Source organism: Manis javanica, chromosome 7 (assembly GCF_040802235.1).
Source record: "Manis javanica isolate MJ-LG chromosome 7, MJ_LKY, whole genome shotgun sequence".
NCBI lineage: Eukaryota > Metazoa > Chordata > Mammalia > Pholidota > Manidae > Manis > Manis javanica.
In genome coordinates, this window is record NC_133162.1 from 67,982,879 (window position 1) to 68,004,548 (window position 21,670).

Here is a 21,670-nt window from a genome sequence, read left to right on the forward strand (position 1 = left end):
AGGCCCAGCAGCGGCGCGGGCGGGCGCCCCGGGGAGCGGCCGGGCGCGGCGCCCCGAGGATGCCGGCGCGGCTGGAGCGCAAGCAGGCGGCGAGCCGTAGCGGCAGGCGCGGGGCCCCGGCGTGCGGGAGGCCGCTTGGCGGGCTGCAGACGCGCCCCGCCGCTCCCTGACCGGCCGGCGGCGCCGGGGGCCCGTCTCGCCCCTCTTGCGCGCTCCTCGCCACCCCCTCCCCGGCCGCGTCCCCTCCCCCGCTCTCTCCTCCCCGCCCGCCGCCCGCCTCTCGGGGGGAGGGGCGTGGGGGCAGGGAGCCGATTTGCATGCGGCCGCCGCGGCCGCTGCCTGCGCCCGAGCCCGCCGCCGCCGCCGGAGCCCGCGCCCGCTCCCGGCCCGCGCGGCCCCATGCCTCTGGCGCGGCCCTCGGGGGGGCGAAGGTGAAGACCGGCTCCTAGGATGAGTGAAGGGGCTGCCGCTGCCTCCCCACCTGGAGCCGCTTCGGCAGCCGCCGCCTCGGCCGAGGAGGGCACCGCGGCGGCTGCGGCGGCGGCGGGCGGGGGCCCGGACGGCGGCGGCGAAGGGGCGGCCGAGCCCCCCCGGGAGTTACGCTGTAGCGACTGCATCGTGTGGAACCGGCAGCAGACGTGGCTGTGCGTGGTGCCTCTGTTCATCGGCTTCATCGGCCTGGGGCTCAGCCTCATGCTGCTCAAATGGATCGTGGTGGGCTCCGTCAAGGAATACGTGCCCACCGACCTGGTGGACTCCAAGGGGATGGGCCAGGACCCCTTCTTCCTCTCCAAGCCCAGCTCCTTCCCAAAGGCCATGGAGACCACCACCACGACCACTTCCACCGCATCCCCCGCCACCCCCTCTGCCGGCGGCGCCGCCTCTTCCCGGACGCCCAACCGGATTAGCACCCGCCTAACCACCATCACGCGGGCGCCCACCCGCTTCCCCGGACACCGGGTGCCCATCCGCGCCAGCCCGCGCTCCACCACCGCACGGGGCACTGCGGCCCCCCCGACGGTCCTGTCCACCACGGCCCCTTTCTTCAGTAGCAGCACGCCGGGATCCCGACCCCCGGGGCCAGGAGCCCCCAGTACCCAGGCCATGCCCTCCTGGCCCACTGCGGCATACGCCACCTCCTCCTACCTTCATGATTCTACTCCTTCCTGGACCCTGTCTCCTTCTCAGGATGCTGCCTCCGCCTCGTCCTCAACGTTTTTCCCCTCCTCTACCACCACCACCACGCCGGAAACGAGCACCAGCCCCAAATTTCGTAAGTAAACAGTGTGCCTGAACTCCGATTGAGTACTGTTTCCTTTCCGCCCTCCTGCCGTCTCTTCCCCTTGCCGCCTGTGTTCTAGCATCCCTCACCCCCCCAGCCAGTCCAGGTTCGGAGCCCAGACTGAGATAGTTAAGACTGGCCGCTAGGGAGGAAAAAGGTGCCGGGCTGTTGTGGGTCCTTGTGGGGTGCGGGCGGTAGGAAGCGCAGGGAGACTGTCAGGCTCCACACGCCCTACTTCGGTAGGTCCCAAATGAGAACAGATCGCCCAACTCTCTTCAGAGGGTTAATGCGAGCGCGATCCCTCCTCACTGCGGACCTGCTGGCGAGCAAGCGACCGAGGGAGGGAGGGCCTTTTCCCCAAAGCTCCGAGCCCTCTCCCCGCCTGTAGGAAAGAGCGAAAGAAGAGCCCAATCCGATTGACCGTCGATAATCCACAAAGGGAAGTTAGGTCCATGTGAGGGCGTGGGAGAGGGGCTATGAAGATTAGATGGACATGTTAATAGGATGAAGCCTAGATACTTTCAGCAGCCCTGACCCGGACAGGGACCAGAAGGGTTAATTAGAAGCCATTGGGGGAGGTAGGGGAAGGAGGCGATTCTCGCAGAGGGCTACATGATCACCCCCAGCCTGCCCACGGCCATTCCAAGGGGCATGGAAATGGATTCTGTGGCCACCCAGAGTGAGTTAACGAGGGGGCAATATGATGGGGGCCCTACTGGGCTGCCGCCTCTAGGGTCTTAACGGAGGAGGAGGAGTTTTCAGCTTTGCCAAGCATTTGCTTTTGTTCCTTTCCCAAAGGTGGGGTGTGAACTTCATCTCCCCTCGCTCTGTGCCTGAATAACGTAGACAGAATGGGCCACTCCAGAGGGAAGAAAACATCCAGCTCTTTTGAAACAGGTCACTCTTTCAGTGGAGCGTTTTCAGTCCGCTTAGATGCTGTCAGTTCTGGCCAGTTTACCCTAGCATGATAGCTTTCTATTGATTTGTATTGAAGGTATATATTTTCTCTGTGTCTTTACATATGTTTTAGATGACTTAATTGATCGTCCCCTCCCACCTCTACACACCTTGTTCTTATTCTAAGGAAATCTTAGGAAGCTTCTGAATCTGACTGTTGATCAGGATATGGGAAAGGTTTGTGCAACCTGTGAAGGTTATTTAGGACAAACCCCCCAGCTTGACAGTTCAAGTTTTGTGCAGGGCTGTTCTGCACAAACTGTCTGGTTGTGCTGTCTTTGTACTGTATTTCTGTTGTGAGCCACAGTATCTGGGGGGAGAGGAAAATTCCTCATCATCTTTAACTCTTCAGTAGGAATACCTGGGTTGCTTTTAGTCCTCTGGTAATTTTTTATTGCCCTGGCCTGTCTTAACCTGGGTGTTTTTTAACCCTTGAAACTTTTTTTTTTATAAGGATTTAGTGTGTTTGTTGGTAAGGTCCAAGAGTGAAATTCCTTATGCCCTTACTCTGCTTCGGGGTAAAAACAGGCTAGAGGATAAATTGGGAAACAGAAGAGAAGGAGGGAATCTGCCACAAACCAGAATGGCAGTCAGACGGGTAACTTACTGCCTCTCTGTCCTTCCGCTGAGGCAAGTCAGCTATGAGAGCACATTTTCTCAGGATGTGTTCGGAGGCTTCCATCTAGCTTGGGTTCTGTGGAGGGGTAAAGGGATGTCAAGTGCATGGTGAAAATACTCTTGGGTATTTTCATGTGTGTCTATCCTGGGTAGAAATACATGTGTGTCTATCCTGAAGACCCCGGGTTTTTCATGTTTTTTTTGGATGTGGTTGATAGGAATAATGGAGTGTAGGTTTACTTCCCCACCATATGTGTTTGGATGTGGGGTGGGGCGTGGGGGGAGGCTTTGCACATGGCAGGGGTATTTCATGTTTTTTTCAGTTGATTTCCTTGTGTTCCATTCCTGAGGTCTTTAAAGAAAAACCCAAGGTAATTATTTCTACCTCTCCATGCTCCCTTCCTACATTCTGTAGAAAGGAATAGCAGCCTCTTTAATAAGTAATGATTATTGACAGGATTCTCAGCCCCAAGGAAAAGGGTGGGGGGAAGGAATCTGTAAATGGTGTCAACGTTCACTTAGACATATAAGCAGTATTTGTTTTATGTGTATCTGAGGTCCAGCTCTTGCCCTTTTTTAAACCTCCAACAAAGTATTAAGGGATAAAACCCAAGAATGCAAATCCAGCTGCAACTGACCTGGTTTGTATATATCAATAAGGGAAATTTTAATGAAAGGAAGATTATGTAGTTTCCATAAAGGATGAGCTTAAATAGGTAGAGTGTATAGTAATTTAAATAAAAAGGATAGTTTAATTTTTTTTCTTTTTCTTTCTTTTTTTTTGGTTCAAGATTTCAGGATGATTAACAAAAGGAAATAAAGATCTCATGTGAGGGATTATGAGCACTGGTACCGTAGGCTGAATAATGGCCTGAATATCTCGCATTTGTATTTTTCACTTGTTTTGATTGTGTGTCTAAAGTTCCCAGAAAAGAAATTTCCCTTTTTCCTAGCTTCTACCACTCCAGTCTTCAGTAGATTATTTTTTATTTCTTTTTCCTTTTTTTTTAAAATGAAAGCCATTGATTGTGTTGTAGCACCTGAGGACAGCAAAGGATTATGCTCTGTTTTTTTCAAGACCAACTCAGATTCTTTAAAGGCCAAGGTCTCTGCTCTTGAACTGAACATCTCAGGACTTAAAGAATGAATGAATGTCTTTGTGTTTGTCTTAGATCAGTCAGTCTTTAAAGGCAGCACAGCTCTTTGGAGTAGAAGAGGTTGGTTCAGTCTAGAATAAACAGACTTGCTAATAGGTAATAGGATTTTTGCAAACAAAAGCTGTTTTGGATATGGGAAAGTCCCAATTTCTGTGTTTCTGTAGGATCAAAGACAAAGATTGAACTTGAAAGGCAGAGGAAGGAGGGCTTGGAATTGACTCTTTTTCTCACCCTCCAACATTTAGACCATCAGCCAGACCTAAACTTTATTCTTTTACTGGGATATGTGTTCCCAGTTAGTTCCCCATGACTTGTGTTTTCTTCGTGCTTTAACAACAATGCTTTTAAAACAAATACCTTCAACATTGCCACTAGGAGGTTATCTCACCAAAAATGTCTTTGAAGCATTTTGCATCTGAAAGTGTAGGTTAGTTTACAAATTCTCAGGACACATGGTAGAGGATCAGTGATTTTGAGCAGTGTACAAACAGCCTTTTCAGCACACTGAATTGTATTTTCAGACTTGAATCAAATATGGATAATGTGTCAGTGCAATTGTAGGCTGTTACTGTAACTCAGCTGAAAGCATGTTTAACAGGTAAAAACAGTCACTGCTTAAATTCAAAAGACAGAGACACTTTTAATGGATTATTCTTTGCATGATATTTAAAGATATGTAGTTAATACTACAGTGGGTAAGATCACAAATCTCAAATAGTGTAGAAATAAATGTAAGATGTATCACTGATATGTAAACATGGTCTGGGGGTAATTTTGATACAAGCACATCTATATAAATAAAACTTTACCTGGTCGTACCTATTGTAATTTTGAAGAAAGCTGTTGATAACATTGACTGTTTTCCTACCTGTTTTTTTCAAATATTTTCAGTCTTTTAATAAGAGTACTCTTAGTTGCTTTAGAAGCAACCTCAGATATAATTGTTTCAATCAAGTTACTCTTACATGTTGTCTTCTATCTACATGAATCAAGGCCATTAAAGGAATTTCAGCATAGAAGGTACTGACCCCAATCATGTGTGGTAGCCACAGCGAGAGGTCAGACCTGGAGATCAATATTTCTTATGAAATCCAATTGAAGGCATTTTTATGAGCATATGCTGCAACCCGAGTATGTTTTGATCTCGTTTGACCTTACTATAGGATTATGAGACTTATCTGCTTTAATCAATTATACTGTACCTTTTGCTCTTTAGATCCCTGTGTTATATATCATGGTCCTCATACACATACACACAAAAAGGATGGGGGCAGGGGTGGCATAGAATTGGCAAGGCTCTTTTAGGGCCATGTTTGGTTTGACCTCAGTATGTTAAGACAGTGTGGTATAAGCATTCCCCAATGATTCCCTGGACTTGGGGGCGGGATTTGGGTGCCCCAGTTCCGAACTGAAGAGTACCTTCTGCAGGTCTGATTTGTAATCCAGCCACCTTGGTATTTGTGCATTTTCCCAGGTAACCTTTTTTTAACAACAGTGTTGATTCAGAAGCTTGTCAGAAAGGAAAAAAAAAAAAACCAACAAGCAAAAAAGCTAATTTGTTGCAACTTCTCTCTGTTACTAAAGAAACCAGCTTTTCTAAATCCAGATTGGGCCCTAACCAGGGTGATGGTGGACAGTTTGAAATCCCAGCTATCCTGGGAGGTCTAGTGTAGAGAGAACCAGCTCTCTAGTCCCAGGTCTTCCTCCTCTACATATCACAATGGGAGAAAGGCTGATTTTCAACTTGCTTCTTTTGTAGAAATTCCTCATACCCTCTCATATCCTGTGCCAAACACATCTCAATATTCTATCTTGGATGTTGAAAATGGAACATGAAATTCGGCCCTGAAATATCTAAGAGCAAGAGAAGAGCCATAAATCTAAGTCTGTAAAATGCATTTGAGTTGCTAGTGAATAGAATTGAAATTCATTTTTCTTCCTTCGAATCTGTTTTTTATCTTTGGACTTGTGTTGGATGAGGCAGAGCTGGTACTTCATTGACAAATACCACTGAGATATTTTGAGATTCTAGAAATTTTACTTATGGACACCCAGGAAGGTGCCGTCTCCAGAACCGTGTACACACTGACGGCAGGAGGGAGGAATAGACTCAATTTAAAGCTTTGTAATAGCAAAATGAAGCCATGCCTAAATAGGTGTTTCCCATTCATGCAATTACTAATGAAAGTCTTAGGACACATAGTTTGGTTTTTCCATTTTTATCACTCTTTGTTTGAGGACTTCATGTGTTCCTTACCTAGTCTTTCGTGAAATTGATCATGGCTCTTCTGAAGATTCCTTCAGAATTTCCGAAGCCTTTCTATTTTTTTAGCCCATTATTCTTAGCTTATGGTACAGCATTAGTCATTAAAATACATTTTCTTAGCTCTTCTTAGCAACTCCGTGTTAAAACATAACTTGTTTTAACAGCCAACCTTTTTGCATGTTAAATTAACTTGATGTAGAAAATTAAGAAAGAAGAAAACCCACCCATTTATGCAACTATGTTATTAAACTGTCTTGATGCTTTCATTTTTAAAGTCTTAAATTTTGTTTTAAGGATTCCAGAAGGTTGGTGGAAGACCAACTACTACTTGTTGCCCCACATAGATCGGTTGGCATACAAATCATACTAGTTTTGACAGCATTTATTATCAGATTCTATAAAACAATTGTATCATTGAACATAAGCTACTATTAATGTAATTATGTAGTTTTCATAATACAGGTCATGTATTTTGACTTTTTAAATTCATTTTGATGAATATTTACTAAACATCAATTTGTAGATTGCAATGCTGGTAGTTAAGTGGCTAACTTAAAAAGTCTCTAAAAGTAATGGTTTAAAAAGTAGAAAATTAAAATCGAATTTTGAATATATACAACAGTCATTCTCCCATATTGATGTAGGGTCAAGGCTTCTTCTTAATATTGTGCCTTTAGTTTGAGCTTAGTGTCTTTTTCTTTTCTTATTTTTATTTCACAAGCCACACCTCTAATTACTTGTTTCTTCTTTAAAGACACTGATGAAGGAATTTGAACCCAGATTCTTTCTGGGTTTCAGATGCTATAATATACTTTTTGCTCTGGGAATCTTTTGCAATTTTCTTGCCCATATAATTCAAAGTTATTTTATTCTTTTTTTTTCGAACAACTCACCATTTGGAGTTTCTTCAAAGTATTCAACCATGTTCTAGGAGAAACTACAATTATTTCTCATTTCCACAATCATATCAGAGGTTTACATAAGATGAAATTACATAACAGGAAAAGAACAAATGGCATAAACAGGCTTGTGCCCTGGGTTTTGGTAAGCGCACCGCCCAACAGGTGGTTGCAGAGGAGTTCAAGGCCCCCTTGGCCTGGTGGCTGTGACTTTTTCACCATGCAGTGGGCCTAGCAGCGTTCATTACCCTGGAGAAGTGGTCTCAGTAAGCTGGCTAGGGGAAGCGACGTAAAAAAGTGACTCCTTTAGTAGGTAACAGTATTAAAAATGTGAGTCAGTCGTGACCATATATTTTAGGGACTTCCATGGACGGGTGACAAAGATTTGTATTACAAAAAACCCAAAACCTGTAATCTTGAACCTTGTGATAACTACAACCCCCAAGAACCAGTTTAATCTCTCTGAACTTTAACTTCCTCCTCTGGGATAATAAGGGTGATGCTAATAACCTACATCAGATAGCATGTGGGAAAGAGCTTATAAACTGCATGACATTCTACTATTTTTATGTGAAGAGAAACAGGAAAGGGGATGGACTAGTGACTGTCATCCAAGAACACATCAGGCCTTCGAATTCAGTTGAAATGTTAGAGCTAGTTTGCAACTGAGCTTGAGGGATCTTGCATCACAGTGAGGGATCATTGTGCCTGTAGGCCCTTGGGGCACTCCTGTATTCCTGTCTGATAACCCCTGGCACAGTTAACACATAGGGTGGAAGTGAACCTCAAGTCGCCTTGAAAGAGTAGTTAGAAACGAGAGACCGCCATTTTAAAGCCATTATGTTTTAAAGCCTATTTTAGACATATTTTATCAAAGAGAGGAACTGAAGTTTTGGGGAAAATGAGTGAGATTGTTGAATCATCTGGAAATCTGAAACCTTCAGAAATTTGAAGATTTCTTGATGAAAGAAAGAATGCCCCATGGCTCCCTTTTGTTCCAGTGCTACACTAATTGTCATTCTGCCTTTGGTGTTGTAGAGAACATTAGTAAAAATAGGCGCTGTCTGCATTTCATTCTATCGCCTCATTTTAGGAGTTATTATTATGATTAAGGTTTCAGAGGATTAGTTGGTTGCTTGCATCCATGAAGGAGCTCTTTTAGATGTATGCTTTTACATTTTGGGGACCTTTAGTATTAGGATTTTGAAAACATTTGTTTCAAGTCTGTTTGTTGGGAACTTCATCTTGAATTATATTTCAGCGTATTACTTTTTCTGTTATAAGTCTCTATTTTTCCAGCCAGGTTGTTGATTGTACATAAATCAAAAATTGCCATTCCCAAGCTTAAAAAGAGGCTAGTCATAAACAAGTCTGCAAACTGAATTCAGAATTAAGTCTAATAGGAGTTTAGCAGCTTCCAATGATGAGGTTTTGTTTCTGAGGCCTTTTCCTAAAAGTGATAGTATATATCATTATAGCAATATAGGTTGAAAGAACATTAAAAAAATCATCTGAGTCTGTGCAGCTACTTTAGCATTGATACCTTACAGCTAGGGTTGTGAGAATAGAATTTTTATGCTAAACATTTTGATAAGAATTCTTGACGATATCAGCTTACCTCCTAAGACACCCTTCTGACAGCTACACATGACCCTTGGCATGATCCTTCTGTGAATTGCCAGGGAGTTAGAAGTTCGCTAAGAAAAAATCACACCCTTATCATTATTTTGGGATCAGACTCTTGATTTTGTGCCTTGAATTTTACTTTTAGAAGTGTGGAAGGATTCTTCCCAGAATCTCAGTCTTGGGAGTGGCTTGGGAATTTAGATAATAACAATAGAGCTGTCATTTGTGAAGTTTTATTGTGTGCCAGGAGGGCCAGCACTTGACACACTTGGCCGTTGAGTGCTTGTAAATAAGACAGCCATCTGGGCCTGTAGCCTAGGTATGGTTAGCTCAGTAATACAGGTAATGGAGCAGGGTTTAGAGTGGTTCTATAATTTGCCTAGGACATGCGTAAGTGGCATAATTTGATGTATTAGGAAGATGGAATGATCATTTCACAGGTAATCTCTCCCCACCCCAGATCCTAATCCACTGATACATGTGACTATATCTGTATATACTGCCTCTTTTAAGTCTTTAACTCCTACATAGATGTGGCATTTGCCATGATAAACTTCTTAAATGGCATATCTGCTCTGTACCTGTTCTTTGCTATGGTAAAGAGAGTCTTTTTAACTGGAGAAATTGCCCTGGTTTTCCGCCCAAGGAGAAATTTAGGAGATGTTTCAACAAAAGATAAAGAATGTGTTCCTCTAAACTTCTATTCCTTGATTTCTTAACTCTCTGTCTCCTATAACTGCTTGTAGGTGATCCAATAGAACAGTCATAGACTTTATTTTTCTGCTTCCTAAGATCCAGTCCAAACTGTCTTCTCTGCCCATTCCAAACTGACTTTTGATTACAGTAGTTACTGTATCATGTATGCTGAGACTGTAAATGTTTGGTGTTGCATATGTGTTCTGCACAGCATCAGAATTCTCTCTCGGATCCACACTACAAGGAATCCACCATTGACTAGCCAACAATCCTATGAAGAGCGATTTTGGAGAGACCCTGCCAGTCTGCCAAGGATACCCCAAACTGGACCCAGTCATTGCTTACTCATTTTCCATTTCTGTGTAGCCAGGATCCCTAAGGAAAAAAACATTATATCCTTTAAAGTGAAATAACATGATTGAGATTTCTACTTTTGCAAACTCATAAAAAGAAAATGGAAATAGGTCAAATACTAAGATTGGGCTGGACAGTCTGGGGAGCCGTGCTGAAGGATAGGAATTCTGTGACATCAGGAAGCCTGTAAAGTCAAGATCTCATAGGACGGTGAAGGAATCCCATAGACTTGGAGTGGCAGCTGTAAGCATAAAGAAGAGAAGTGAGATTGCTTACTCAAATTTATTGTTAAACAAAAGTTTTTGTCGGCATAATGGCAAAAGAGAGACTCTAGGAATGAAAAAATGAAAATGGGGTGCAGAAATGTTTATCTTAAATACTATCTTGACTGAATTCTGTTACCTCACTTTTCAACGTGAGAGTTTGTATTAAAAACTGGCAGATGTCCCCTGATGCTGAATAGCCTCAATTGGTAGTTCTTCCGCCTTCACCAAATGGGAGGTGTGTTTACCAAGTATCAGCTCTATTAGCTCCCAAATCTGTTTATGCCAGTTGTCCTTGATACTGTAATTAGGTAATGTATTTAAATAGTATGCAAACCAATTAATTAATTGTGTTTTCTATTAAAACTATAAGGTGATTACTTTAGATATACTCTATAAACATAAGTCATTTAAAAAATGCTTCTTCAAGTTGTGGGCAAGTTTAAGGGAGATTTACTTATATAAGAAATCTGTATGTGGATTGCTTCCTATGTGGCTTTAACTTTTCATTCCACAATAAGTAAACAAACTGAAAGATTGTGGTATACCTTTTGGTGTGGTTTTTCAGAGAAAGCAGAAATTTTCTTAGTAAAAAGCTTTAAATTCTACAACCAAATATTTGGCAAGTGAACATGCATTTGTATATTTTAGGTTAAAATAAACAATAAAATAAATTTCACTTTACCCATGTGACAGATTAACAAAACACAACAAAGTGTGTTTTTAATACTTTTAAATATACTAGAAAATATTTATTATTACCTAAAACTTCATATAGAAAATGATTAAAGGTGCCAATTATGCTTAACTATGTAGATTAATAGATAGACTTAATATACAGTAACTTTATCAAACTGTTAATGGTGGCTATCTCTGGATTGTGGATTAGGAATGCTATTAAATCTATTGTACTTGACTGTATTTTCTAAGTTTTATTTAATAGTTGTGAATTATCTCTCTAATTAGAAGTTACTAAACTTCTGAAAAAGTAGAGAATAAGCTGCATGAATCCACTCAATATTGGTCTTGATTCTGTGAAGATTTTTTTTTTTGGTCTAAGAGTTTGTGTCTTAATTTGTGGTGTCAGCATTAAAGAGTTGACTGAGTTGGGTTCCTGCTGTGAAATGCAGATGTGTACAAATACAAACGTGTTGCCCTTGCTCATGGGAAATAATGCCTTATTAAAGGCAGAGTATCATACCCTGGGCCTTGGATTATTAGCCTTGACCTTATAAGGATAAAGAAGATGAAAGTTTCATGATACTTGTTGGCTCTTCCAGGCTGCTGATGTTGAGCAGTCTTTAGTAGTATTGCTAGGTATGGATATAACCGACAGAAATAATCAACTGTGTATACTAATGGATTACTTCCTCTATTTTAGGGATCCAATGACAGGAAAATGTAAAGGCTAGTTTGCAGTGTTGGGTTGTAGAAGGGAGGGCTTAAGTCAGATATAAACAGGTGGGATGACATTCAGAGATGTAGTAGATGCTGTAAGCCTCTCAGAATCACAGGGTTTTTATTTTCATAAGAGTTAGGTGGTGGACTACAGAAATAAATTCCATAGGCCAAAGGAAGGTGTTGATTTGTAGGGCACATAGCCTTTTAGTTTTGTGATGCATTGTGCTCAAAGTCTTTTAGGATAGTTCACAAATACATTGGTGAGCAAAAGTCAGAAGACAAATATTTTTCTGTTATATATGGTTTAATGGTAGAAGTCAAGAAGGTGATTATTTTGGGGGAAGAGGCAGGTAGTGAATGAAGAGACCCAAGATATGGGACTTTAGGATATTGATAATATTCTGCTTCTTGAGCTGGCTGCTAATTACATGGGTGAGTTCTGTTCATCAAAATTCACTAAGCTCTATACTTAACGATTTGTGCACTTTTTGTATACATCAATACAAACTTTAAAGTATGAAATAAATCTTTCAAAACATTTGTTTGGCCTTCACTTCAAGCAGCCAAGTTGGTGGCTTGAATTTATGGATTTTTCCATTTATAGATACTGGATTGTAACTTGAGTGTTTATTGTTCATGTTTCGCAGTCTAACAAACACAGGTCTTCCTCGTTTCAGCAGCTTCCTTTGCTCTCAGGATCTTTGCTAGGTAAGACTCCATCCATGCAGACACCCTACTTCTTTTCAATTTAAGCATTTCTGATTGGATATTTTGTGTTTATATTATGTAATATTTTTTTTTACCCATATCAGGAGTGTTTCTGATGCCTCATAAGTGACCACACATTTCACATCTTACATGTGTGAAACCATCCTAGTATTCTGAGAGTGACTTTATCAGTTCTGCAGGCACTCATGAGTGCATGATGCACAAGAAAGATAGTTCATCACCTGCATTTATGGTATTGTTGAGAAGACCAGGACGTATGTTCCAGAGAATAATAAAGTGCTGAAGCTATGATTCCAGCTGAGAAATGTATTAGGCCATTTCAGAAGATAGTGATCAGAGCAGATATAGGTAGTATCAAGGGAGAACTTGTCTAGGCAGAGAAACAAGAATTGAGGCCAAGGGAATAAAAGGCCATTCACAAAGGTGGAAGTGTGCATGTGCACCCACTTGTGTGGGAGCCAGTGAGGGTCTGGCCTGGTGGGCAGAGAGGGTTTCTCTGAATTAGTGAGGCAGTTCAGCTTTCCCTTGGGACAGGGCCTAAGTAAGGTGGGGGGACTTGACTTGGGAGGACAGAGCTAGGCTGCTAAAAATCAGTCAGGGTTGGTCTGAGGAATTGGCCGAGTATCTGTGGTATTTTCAGAAGATACAAGGTCTCCAGGATGGCTTGGAGGGAGGAATGAGCAGCAAATTCTAAAGATTCTGCAAGGCTAATTTATCCCAAATCATTTAAAGATATGGTCTTCGACTTGTGCTGAATATATTTGAATATTTCATTCTAGTGTTGCAGGAAGCAGTAGAATTGGGTGTTTTAAAATGTTTAGTTTTCTCCGTAGTCACATCAACAGAGCCCCAGATTTAATTTAAAACAGTAGCTTTTAAATATCTAAAAATGTGCAAGTAGAGTTAGAAGGACAATAACAAGAAGAAACTCTTGATTTTACTGCTGCACCTAAGTAAACCTGTGACTACCTTCAGGCTTTTCAGAGGCAAAAACTACTTTTACAGACTGATTGCCACGTCACCCTTCTGGTTGCGTCTGAAGTCCTCTTTCCAAGCCACTCAGCACCTCTTGGGATTGAATGCTGCTGTTGCATGGCACTGCGAAGGCAGTGGTGCTGTTGATTCCCTGTCTACACTCATCACGTGGTGGGGAATGAGAGGGGGTGCACCCTGTGCTTTGGAAACCTTGAGGATGGGTCTGTATAAGATGAAGCTGTCCCTTGGCCTGCAGGAGGGCTCTGGTCATCTTCATAGCTGTTGAAATTAGTTATGTTACCCACTTTGTTTACCTTTAGATTAGAATCAGATTCATCACTCTTCCCAGCTTACTGGGGTGCTCATTGTTACCAGGTAGAGGGGCTCCAACACTGTGTAAGTACACATGTTAAATCAGTATGAATAGCCAACAGTGTCTCTCCTGTGTTTCACTGATCAGATAATTTTCACTTATGTCAACCTTTATAATACGGCCGCTGACATATACTAGTGTTATTTGCTCAGAGTATTTTCAGTTTATCTATTTTTTCTGACTTAGGTAAGGTACTTTTTTTAGTTACTTGGGTCTTTGTGTATTTCAGAAGAGATTTTTGAAAGGAAGGCAGCAGAGCTGTACATGGGTTTAACAAAGTCAGTATCAAATCTGTGTTTCCCCTTCATCAATTGGTTTCGTAAGCTTCTCAGTGACCTTCAGTGGCACCATTGCTGATGCTCATCTTTCATCGTGAGCAGCTCTGAGTAATTTATGATAAATAATGAAATGCTGTTTCCTACAATGCACTGCAAATGGCTGAGTGTTGTAAAAGTCTAAAGAGCTCTATTACTTCTAAATGACTAGATAACATAAAACTGTTAACCCTAAAGTAAAAAGGTCCTGTAGGACTCACTGCATGCAAAGCACAGTCCTCCTCTGGGTACCTTCTGATAGGCCTTCTGCACCCGAACTCTGCAGGGACTGGTGTCTGAACAAATACTTTCAAGAATGTCAAGGAGAGGTGTATGCCTTTCAGATGGTTGGGTGGGCTAGGAGCAATAGCGGTTCATGTATTTGGAGTCAGAAACTGGAAGATTTGTTTAAAGTCTGAAATCCTTAATTTTCTAAAATGGCATACTCAGGGGTAAGGACTTGGGTGCTAGGAGGCAACAACATAAATGTTTTGTTTGAGCACTGATGCTGAAAGAGATATTAAAGACCAAATGCTAGAATAATTGTATTAGAACAAAGCTTTCTGGCTGTCTGACTCTTTTTTTAAAAATTAACCTTTACCATGATGTTTTCAATCACTCACATATACAAAAAAAATTATCAAACATCCAGTGCAACTCTCAGCTCTCTTGTACTTTATAATGTATTAGTACAGTTGCTGAATGTTGTCCACAGTGAATGTGTGTGTTCTCATCCTGGTTGCCGTAGAATAGCTGCCTATCTAAGTGTTGGGGTTTGAACACTTTAATTGCCAGTTACAGAAAATCTTTATGTATTACACTTCCATTGTGAAAATTGAATTTAATTGCTGGTCATTGAGCTCTTTATACTGAGAGAAGAGTCTCTTTGTGAGCAAACCATAGAGAAGGGTGATCTTTGGCCAGCAATTCTTTTAAACTCAAACACTGCTGAAGTTTGTCACTAAATTTTCTCACATTTCCTCAGACATTATTATTACTGTGCCAAATGAAGTCATCTGTTTCCCCTTCTAGAGCTACTTTCTTTCCTCCAGATAGCAGCTACAACATATGAAATGAATTGCATAAAAATAAGTTACACATCCTGCATTTTGGGAAGAAGAACCCTTAGCTGTTCCATCAGTTTCTTTACACGGCTGCACCGGAAAGTCCACTTCAATCTCCAATTATTGGTTCCATGCAATCAGTTGAACTACTGGAATTTTCCAAAATAGAAATGCTTTTGTGATAGGAAAATCATGCTGTTTGAATGTTCAAGAATATTTTTGCTTTTGATGAATAAGGTGTTTGCCATGTATTTATGGGAGAGAGAGATTCAAAGAAGAAAAACTGTTCCCAGAAACCTCTTTGGTAACTGGACTGTATGGTTCAGCTTCCTGACCATCTACCATCTGTGTAAGCAGTGGGGCATTGTCAACACAGCCCACTTCAAGTACCTAAGCAAGGACCCTGAAATTTATAGACTGTCCAGGCTTTTTTTAACTCTAGATCTCTAGTCTACCACTTTCTCTTTGATGCTCTGCCATTTTGTAAACTGTGAAAAAGGAATCTGAGGAACAGGTGATGGCGTTGGAGACCGAGGAGAGTCTTACCTTAGGGAAGTTTGTGTTCCTTTGCATAATCTTGTTAATTGTTAAGTTAGTTTTTTCTTTGCTTCCAAGGAAAACTGGGGATAAGATAATTAGAAGAGTCATTGTATAAGGGAGAAAAGTAATTAAGACACAGTGGGAAGGCCATTGGATCTGGTTTGGGAAGGGACGCTCAGCTCTGCCACTCAGCTGTTTAAAACAATCCCCAGAATCTCTGGTTCTTCTGTAAAAGAAGCTGTTGGACCAGACATTCTCTGAGTCTCCTTGTGGCAGAGTCCCTGAGGCCAAGTTTTGAATTTGAAATACAAATCTTTGTGGGATTTTTGAATTACTTAGCATTCTGGACCTCTCTCTTGCCCCCTTCCCTTACCCTAAGAGGAATTTTTGGCTCCCCAGAGGAATTTTTTTTGGTTGTATTTTTTTGTTGGGTTATTTTGCATTTCAGTATTTATTAATACCTATGTTTTGGTGTACCACATAGGTGGGACTTGATTAGATCCTAAAGTCTGGTGAGCTTTGCTTGTTTAGGACTTGGAAAAAATAGTTCCTTCTCCTTCTCCTGGCAGATGTAGAGCTTGGTATAGCCAGCTATAGGTCTGTTATTGCAAAAGTATGTGTATGACATACATATGAAAGTAAATAGATTCCAAAAACAGGTATGAGAAGGCCTGGGAGAATTACAGGTACACACAAAATATATCCTTTGAAAGTGTAGATAAATTCACTTAGTTCTAGATATAATCACAAAATCTCCTGCATTAGCTAAACAGAATTCTTAGTCGCTGTATTTTAAAGTGGCTCAGGAAGAACAGAGGACTAAGAAATGGTATTTCCAAAGCACTGTTATAAAGGTGTCTTGATGGAAGACATTATTTCCTGGCATGTTGTTTGGTTTGGTTGATATGATTTCATCCATTGAATTAGAACACAGCTCTGTGCTATGATCAAGTCAGCGACATTTAATTCAAAGTTGAGGCGGCTAGTGTTAATATTTTATTTTTTTATGGGGAGCACCTTCTTACTTATTATAAAATAGGTCATGTTCACTGTAGAAAATGAGAAAATACAAATAAGAGAAAAATTAAAGTCAACTGTAGTTCTACCACCCAGAGGTAATTACTGTTACCTTTTAGTTGAATGTTAGCCCAGTTTTTTGCTCTGTGAATATGTATGTTTTTTAAAAAAATGGAATTATAGTCTAATACTCTTTTAGCTATCTTTAATGACTCTATGCTAAAGTACATTGATGTACTGAAATATAATGAGCTTATCAGCTTTTGAAAATTTAGTTTGTTTCAGTCTGGTTATTGTTAAATAAAATTCTGCCTTGAAAATCCACAACATGGAATGGAAACTTTTGGTCAATTTGTATGCAAAAAAAAACCTTATAGTTTTTACCCATTTTCCTAAATTCCCATCCAGAAAGATTGAGTGGATTACATCTTTGCCACTGTAGTGTTAGAATGCCCTTCTTCCCATGGCCCCCATCCCATCCTTGTAGGTGTTTACGTATCATCAGCAACAAAACAACCAGAAAACCCCTTGCCAACTAGACAGTTTTAAAACAGCATCTTGTTGGTGTTCAGTCTTGCATTTCTCTAATTACAAGTGAGAGGCAGTATTGTTAGATGGTTATTAAAATGAAAGGTGGAGGTCATAGGGGAGGTTCATGAGCCTTTCTGTCTGCATGTGCCATGTGGCCAGATGTCCCTCTGCATCATCCAGGGCCTCGCCTCAGCCAGGGATGCTGTAAGGAAGAGCTGAGGCTCACTTAGAAGTACTGAAGCTGTCCAGGGTAATTTAGTAACAGTTTTTTCCCTTAAATCTAGAAATAGTCTTGTGGATAGAAGGTGGTCATGGTCACGAGGAGTCAGCAACTAAGGAATAAGGTGCAACTATTCTTAACTAAGCGACCTTAGAGGTTGGGGCATATTAGGTTATTTGGCATTAGCAAAAACCACTGTGCGAAATGTTAACCTGCAAGTTGATAGCTAGTAACATTCTGATAGAGAACACAAACAGATGAAAAATGATAATTTCTGTATATCCAGAGTGCTTAAATTGCAACTTTCTCTGTGAGTGTAGGCAATGCCTGGGGACTGCCCTACCTGCTCTGACCCTGTCCTTTCTAGGACCTCCTCAGTGTTCTGCTCCATAATATTCTATTTCCACTCTTCTGCTCTGTGGTGTGGATGTTGAGCTGGAGATGCGGCTCAACTTCCAGGGAAGTAGTATAAGCTGTTCTGCATCTGGGCCTAGCAACAGCTGCTGCCTTCAGTGGCCACAAGTCTACTGCTGTTCCCACTAATAAGTGCTATGGAAACCTGGTGAGCTCAAGAGCTGGTGAAGAGGTGGGTGAACATTAAATCACTAAGTGACACTGGATTTTCGAATGTCACATTACAAAAATAGAGCCACCTGAGAAAGAAGCAGGGCCATGACAGCATCCTGTAGCTCCCTGTCTTTTGGCATCTGTGTCCCATTGGCTAAATCATCTCCACGAGGAGCAGGGGGATTCAGTGCTCAATTATCTGCATGGGTTGGTCAGGCTGAGATGCCCCTTCTCTGGAATATCATTAACACACAAACCACAAATGGATTAATTTGATTTGGAGTAACAAATCTTACTCTCTTAAGGCTTTGCTGATCATTTACAAATCCATCTTTTAAGCTTTATAGTTGGAGGATCAAGGCAAGATACCTTAGCATCTACCATGTTGTCAACATTTTATTTTTACATTAAAGGAGAACTTGCAAATGTTGTATCACAGATCGATAAATTCTGACACTTCCAAATTAATAGACTTATGTATTCAGATTCTTAGGCCAAATACCCTTAGTAGTCTTAACTTCAGCTGCCCACAGGGGAACCCCTAGAAGTTAATCTGGTGGACTGTTTGTCAGATTTCATTTAATATGGATGTTCACTTTTTTGTTTCATTTTTCACTATCTGATAATTTTACCATCTAATTAGGTTGAAAATCAGCAATTGGAATTGGAATGCATATAATAGTTGTTTTTTTCTCTTGATCACAGTTACACTGTTAATGATGTGATTTATAGCCCATGTATATGTGTGTGAGTATGTGTACCTTAGAAACAGCAGGGGATGGCAAGTCGGGAATTGGGTTGAAACAATATTTTGCTTCATATTATGTATCTGAGCTTGATGGAGTCTGTCTCTGTGAGCCTCAATTTCCTCATTTTCAAAAGCTGAGATAGTGACTACTTTTGAGTACCTTATGCTGCTGCACAGTCTATAGACATAAAGCTGCCTTATAAACCAGGGTGTGGCACAGATTATACATTAGAAGTCAAGGGATGTTTGAATATATGAGAATTGCAACAAATGGAAATTATTAGAAGTGGCCAGACATTGTTTATGTCATGTGCTAGTGCTTTTCTTGGGGAGCAAAATTTAATCTTAAATATTTAGTACTGTACTTCAGGATGGATGGTTTGAAAAAAAAATTTAAGATGGAAAACACTGTATATAAGAAGTGAATGATGCTCTGAAATTTTAAATCCCACAATGATGTTGACTAGAAAATACCAGTTTCCAGGCTTCTGGGCATGAATTGCTCAGCCTGTGGGAAAGGCAGCCTCAGCCAGCATGCCCTTTTGGTTTGAGTGCCCCGGAAGTGTAGGATGTTCAGTTTGAAAGTGAGCTCTGTGTCAATCTCTGATGTCTCAATTTCTGACACACTAAAGGAAAGGAAATGTGCCTTTGAAAAGTGAAGAACACTCTCGTTTTCCAGTCTCCTGTGTCACACAATTTCTCTTCATGTTGATTGTTCTTAAGAACTGTGTTCAGTGCAGAGTGAAAAACTTTTCCAAAGCATTTCTTCCAAAGTGTATCTTGATAGATTCTGCAAACTGTTAAGCAAGATTTCATGTGCTGAGTTAAGTAAGATGATTATATTTTTGGACAAAGCTAAAATTCATCTCTTTGACTTTTTCCTCTCTCTTTTCATTTTCTTTTTTTCCATATAAATATATTTTTTAAAAATTCACATATAGTAGTAGATCTAATTTCCAGAGGATGAGACTTTAGGGCTATGTTTTCTTCTGCTTATCTTGAAACATTATGATAAAAAAGTTTTAGGAGGGAGTGAATCTGTTCAGATAAATTAATGGTATGAACAAGCCTGCCTAACTTTTCATCCCTGAGCCCTTAGGAAGATCCTTCATTTTCAGCTACTTATTAAGCAACTACTATTTGCCAGATGCTGTTTTTGGACACCTGTTTGGGCGGCAATAAGGATGATGACTGAGTCATGCTTTGCCCTCCTGGAGCATTCTAGTGGGGGTTTCATATAGGAACACAAGTAAGTAAGATAATTTCTACCAGTGAGAAATGTTGAACAGGATTATAAAATAGAAGGTTTAAATTTATATAGGTGTTTAGGGAGGCTTTAGCTGAGGTCATGATAGTTGAATTGAGTGAGGAAAAAGCCACGTATGGCACTATTAAGGACAGAAGTGTATCAAGAAAAAAAATAAAGCTCAGAGGCCTTGAGGGACAGAAAATGTGTACTTGAGCATAATGAACATGCCCAAGAGTAGGAGGAAGTAAAGTTGGAGAAAGGTAGACAAAGGAAGTTGGATTTGATTTTTATTGTAATAGAAGATCACAGAGGATTCAGGTAGGGGAAGGTTCCTATAGGTTTTATGTTTTGCAAAGGTCCCTCTGGATGCTGGGTGAAGGCACATTCTAGGGGCCACAACTGGAGACAGGGAGATGAATGAAAAGACACCACAGGTGTTCTAGCCAAGAGTCCCTGGCAGCTGAGACTAAAGTGGGCACAGCTGTGGTGGGAGTGATGTGCTCTCAGGTTGCATGTGCCCTCATGGACAAGAAGGGCCCATGGTGTAGAAAAGGCAGGAATGAATGAATCAAGGTTCCCCCTCTAGGTTTCTATCCTGGAGAAGAGGGGAGACGGTGGCATCAGTAAGTGAGGTGGGGCAGATTGAGGTGAGCAGGATTTGGGGGTGGGGATGGGGATGAAAGAGTTGTTTTAAGCATCTTGTGTTCTCCATTCTTCTAGATGTTCACATGGATAGTTTGAGAAGGTAATGGGGTAGAGAGTGGAATGGAGAGATGATAACCCTTGAACGAGCAAACTATATTAAAAAGGGTGGTGGTGAGGGGAGTAGAATGGGGCTCCTGCACCAGCACTGGAAGCCAGAAGTAGGGAACCACCCTCAGCACAACTGGGAGGAATTTCTTATAGCTGCAGTGCAGTGAGGATGGTATCAGTAGCTCTCAACCCTGGATGCACCTTGAAACCCATGGGGAGCTGTAAAAATATATACCCATGCCCAAGAGAATCTCTTTTCGGAGGGAGGGCAGGGGCAGACATCAGTTGTTGGAAGTTCCTTGGGTGATCCTAATGTGTTGCCAGGGTTATGGGCAGCTGGAGTAAAAGGAAGGAAGGGCTGGCCTAGGGTAGTGCCTTTGCAACTTGAAAGTAAAAGCACCTCAGCAGAGCCTCCCAACTTTCATCCTTTGGAGAAGAAAAAGGATGGAAGTTGAGGGAGCGCCGATCTTCCAAGGCTGGGAATGGGAATCACGTGATCCCACCAGTACCAACAGCTGGCGACCAAAGGCCATTGAGACCCCTCGGTCATTCAGCAGGAATGGCATGTCAGGAAGAGAGGGCATATCCCCTAAAGAGAGGAGCAGCCAGAGAGAAGTTGGAGGGTGGGCTTCCCACACATCTCCATGACGAGTCAGGCGCCGGGAGCACTTCAGGCCAAGGCGAGGCTCCCACGGCAATTGTCGGACTCAGATGCCCTCTCCATCCCCGGGGCTGGCTGAATCTACCATTTACAGATGTCATTTACAGAAAATTAAACTCATCCTGCCTCTAACAATTTGGCAATACGTTTTATTATAATACCTAGCATTAGTAAAGGCATAGTGAAATGAGTGGGAATATATTTAAGGTGAAGTATTTCAGTATATACTCTTACCATTATCCAGTAATTCTACTTCTAGACCTCTGTCTGGGAGGACGGAAGGCAGGAAGGAATGAAGGAAATTTTTGTTTGAGGGAGTTTATCTCAGAAATATATGCAAAGGTTTACTAACACAAATTTTTAACAATGTAAGCATTACACATCACTTCTTTAAAGTCGTAGCATGGGAG

The 21,670-nt window shown here is 41.6% G+C and overlaps 1 protein-coding gene across 6 annotated transcripts in view; it reads left to right on the plus strand.

Annotated features, from left to right (window-relative positions):
* The first annotated feature begins 360 nt into the window (after nucleotides 1-360).
* Nucleotides 361-21,670, plus strand: part of NRG3 (neuregulin 3) — a 1,059,087-nt gene continuing 1,037,777 nt past the window's right edge. For all 6 annotated transcript variants that reach the window (XM_073241095.1, XM_073241097.1, XM_073241096.1 and 3 more), the window contains exon 1: nucleotides 361-1,273. In XM_073241095.1, coding sequence (XP_073097196.1) covers nucleotides 451-1,273 — 823 coding nt within the window. In that variant the 5' untranslated portion in view covers nucleotides 361-450. The remainder of the gene's footprint in view (nucleotides 1,274-21,670) is intronic.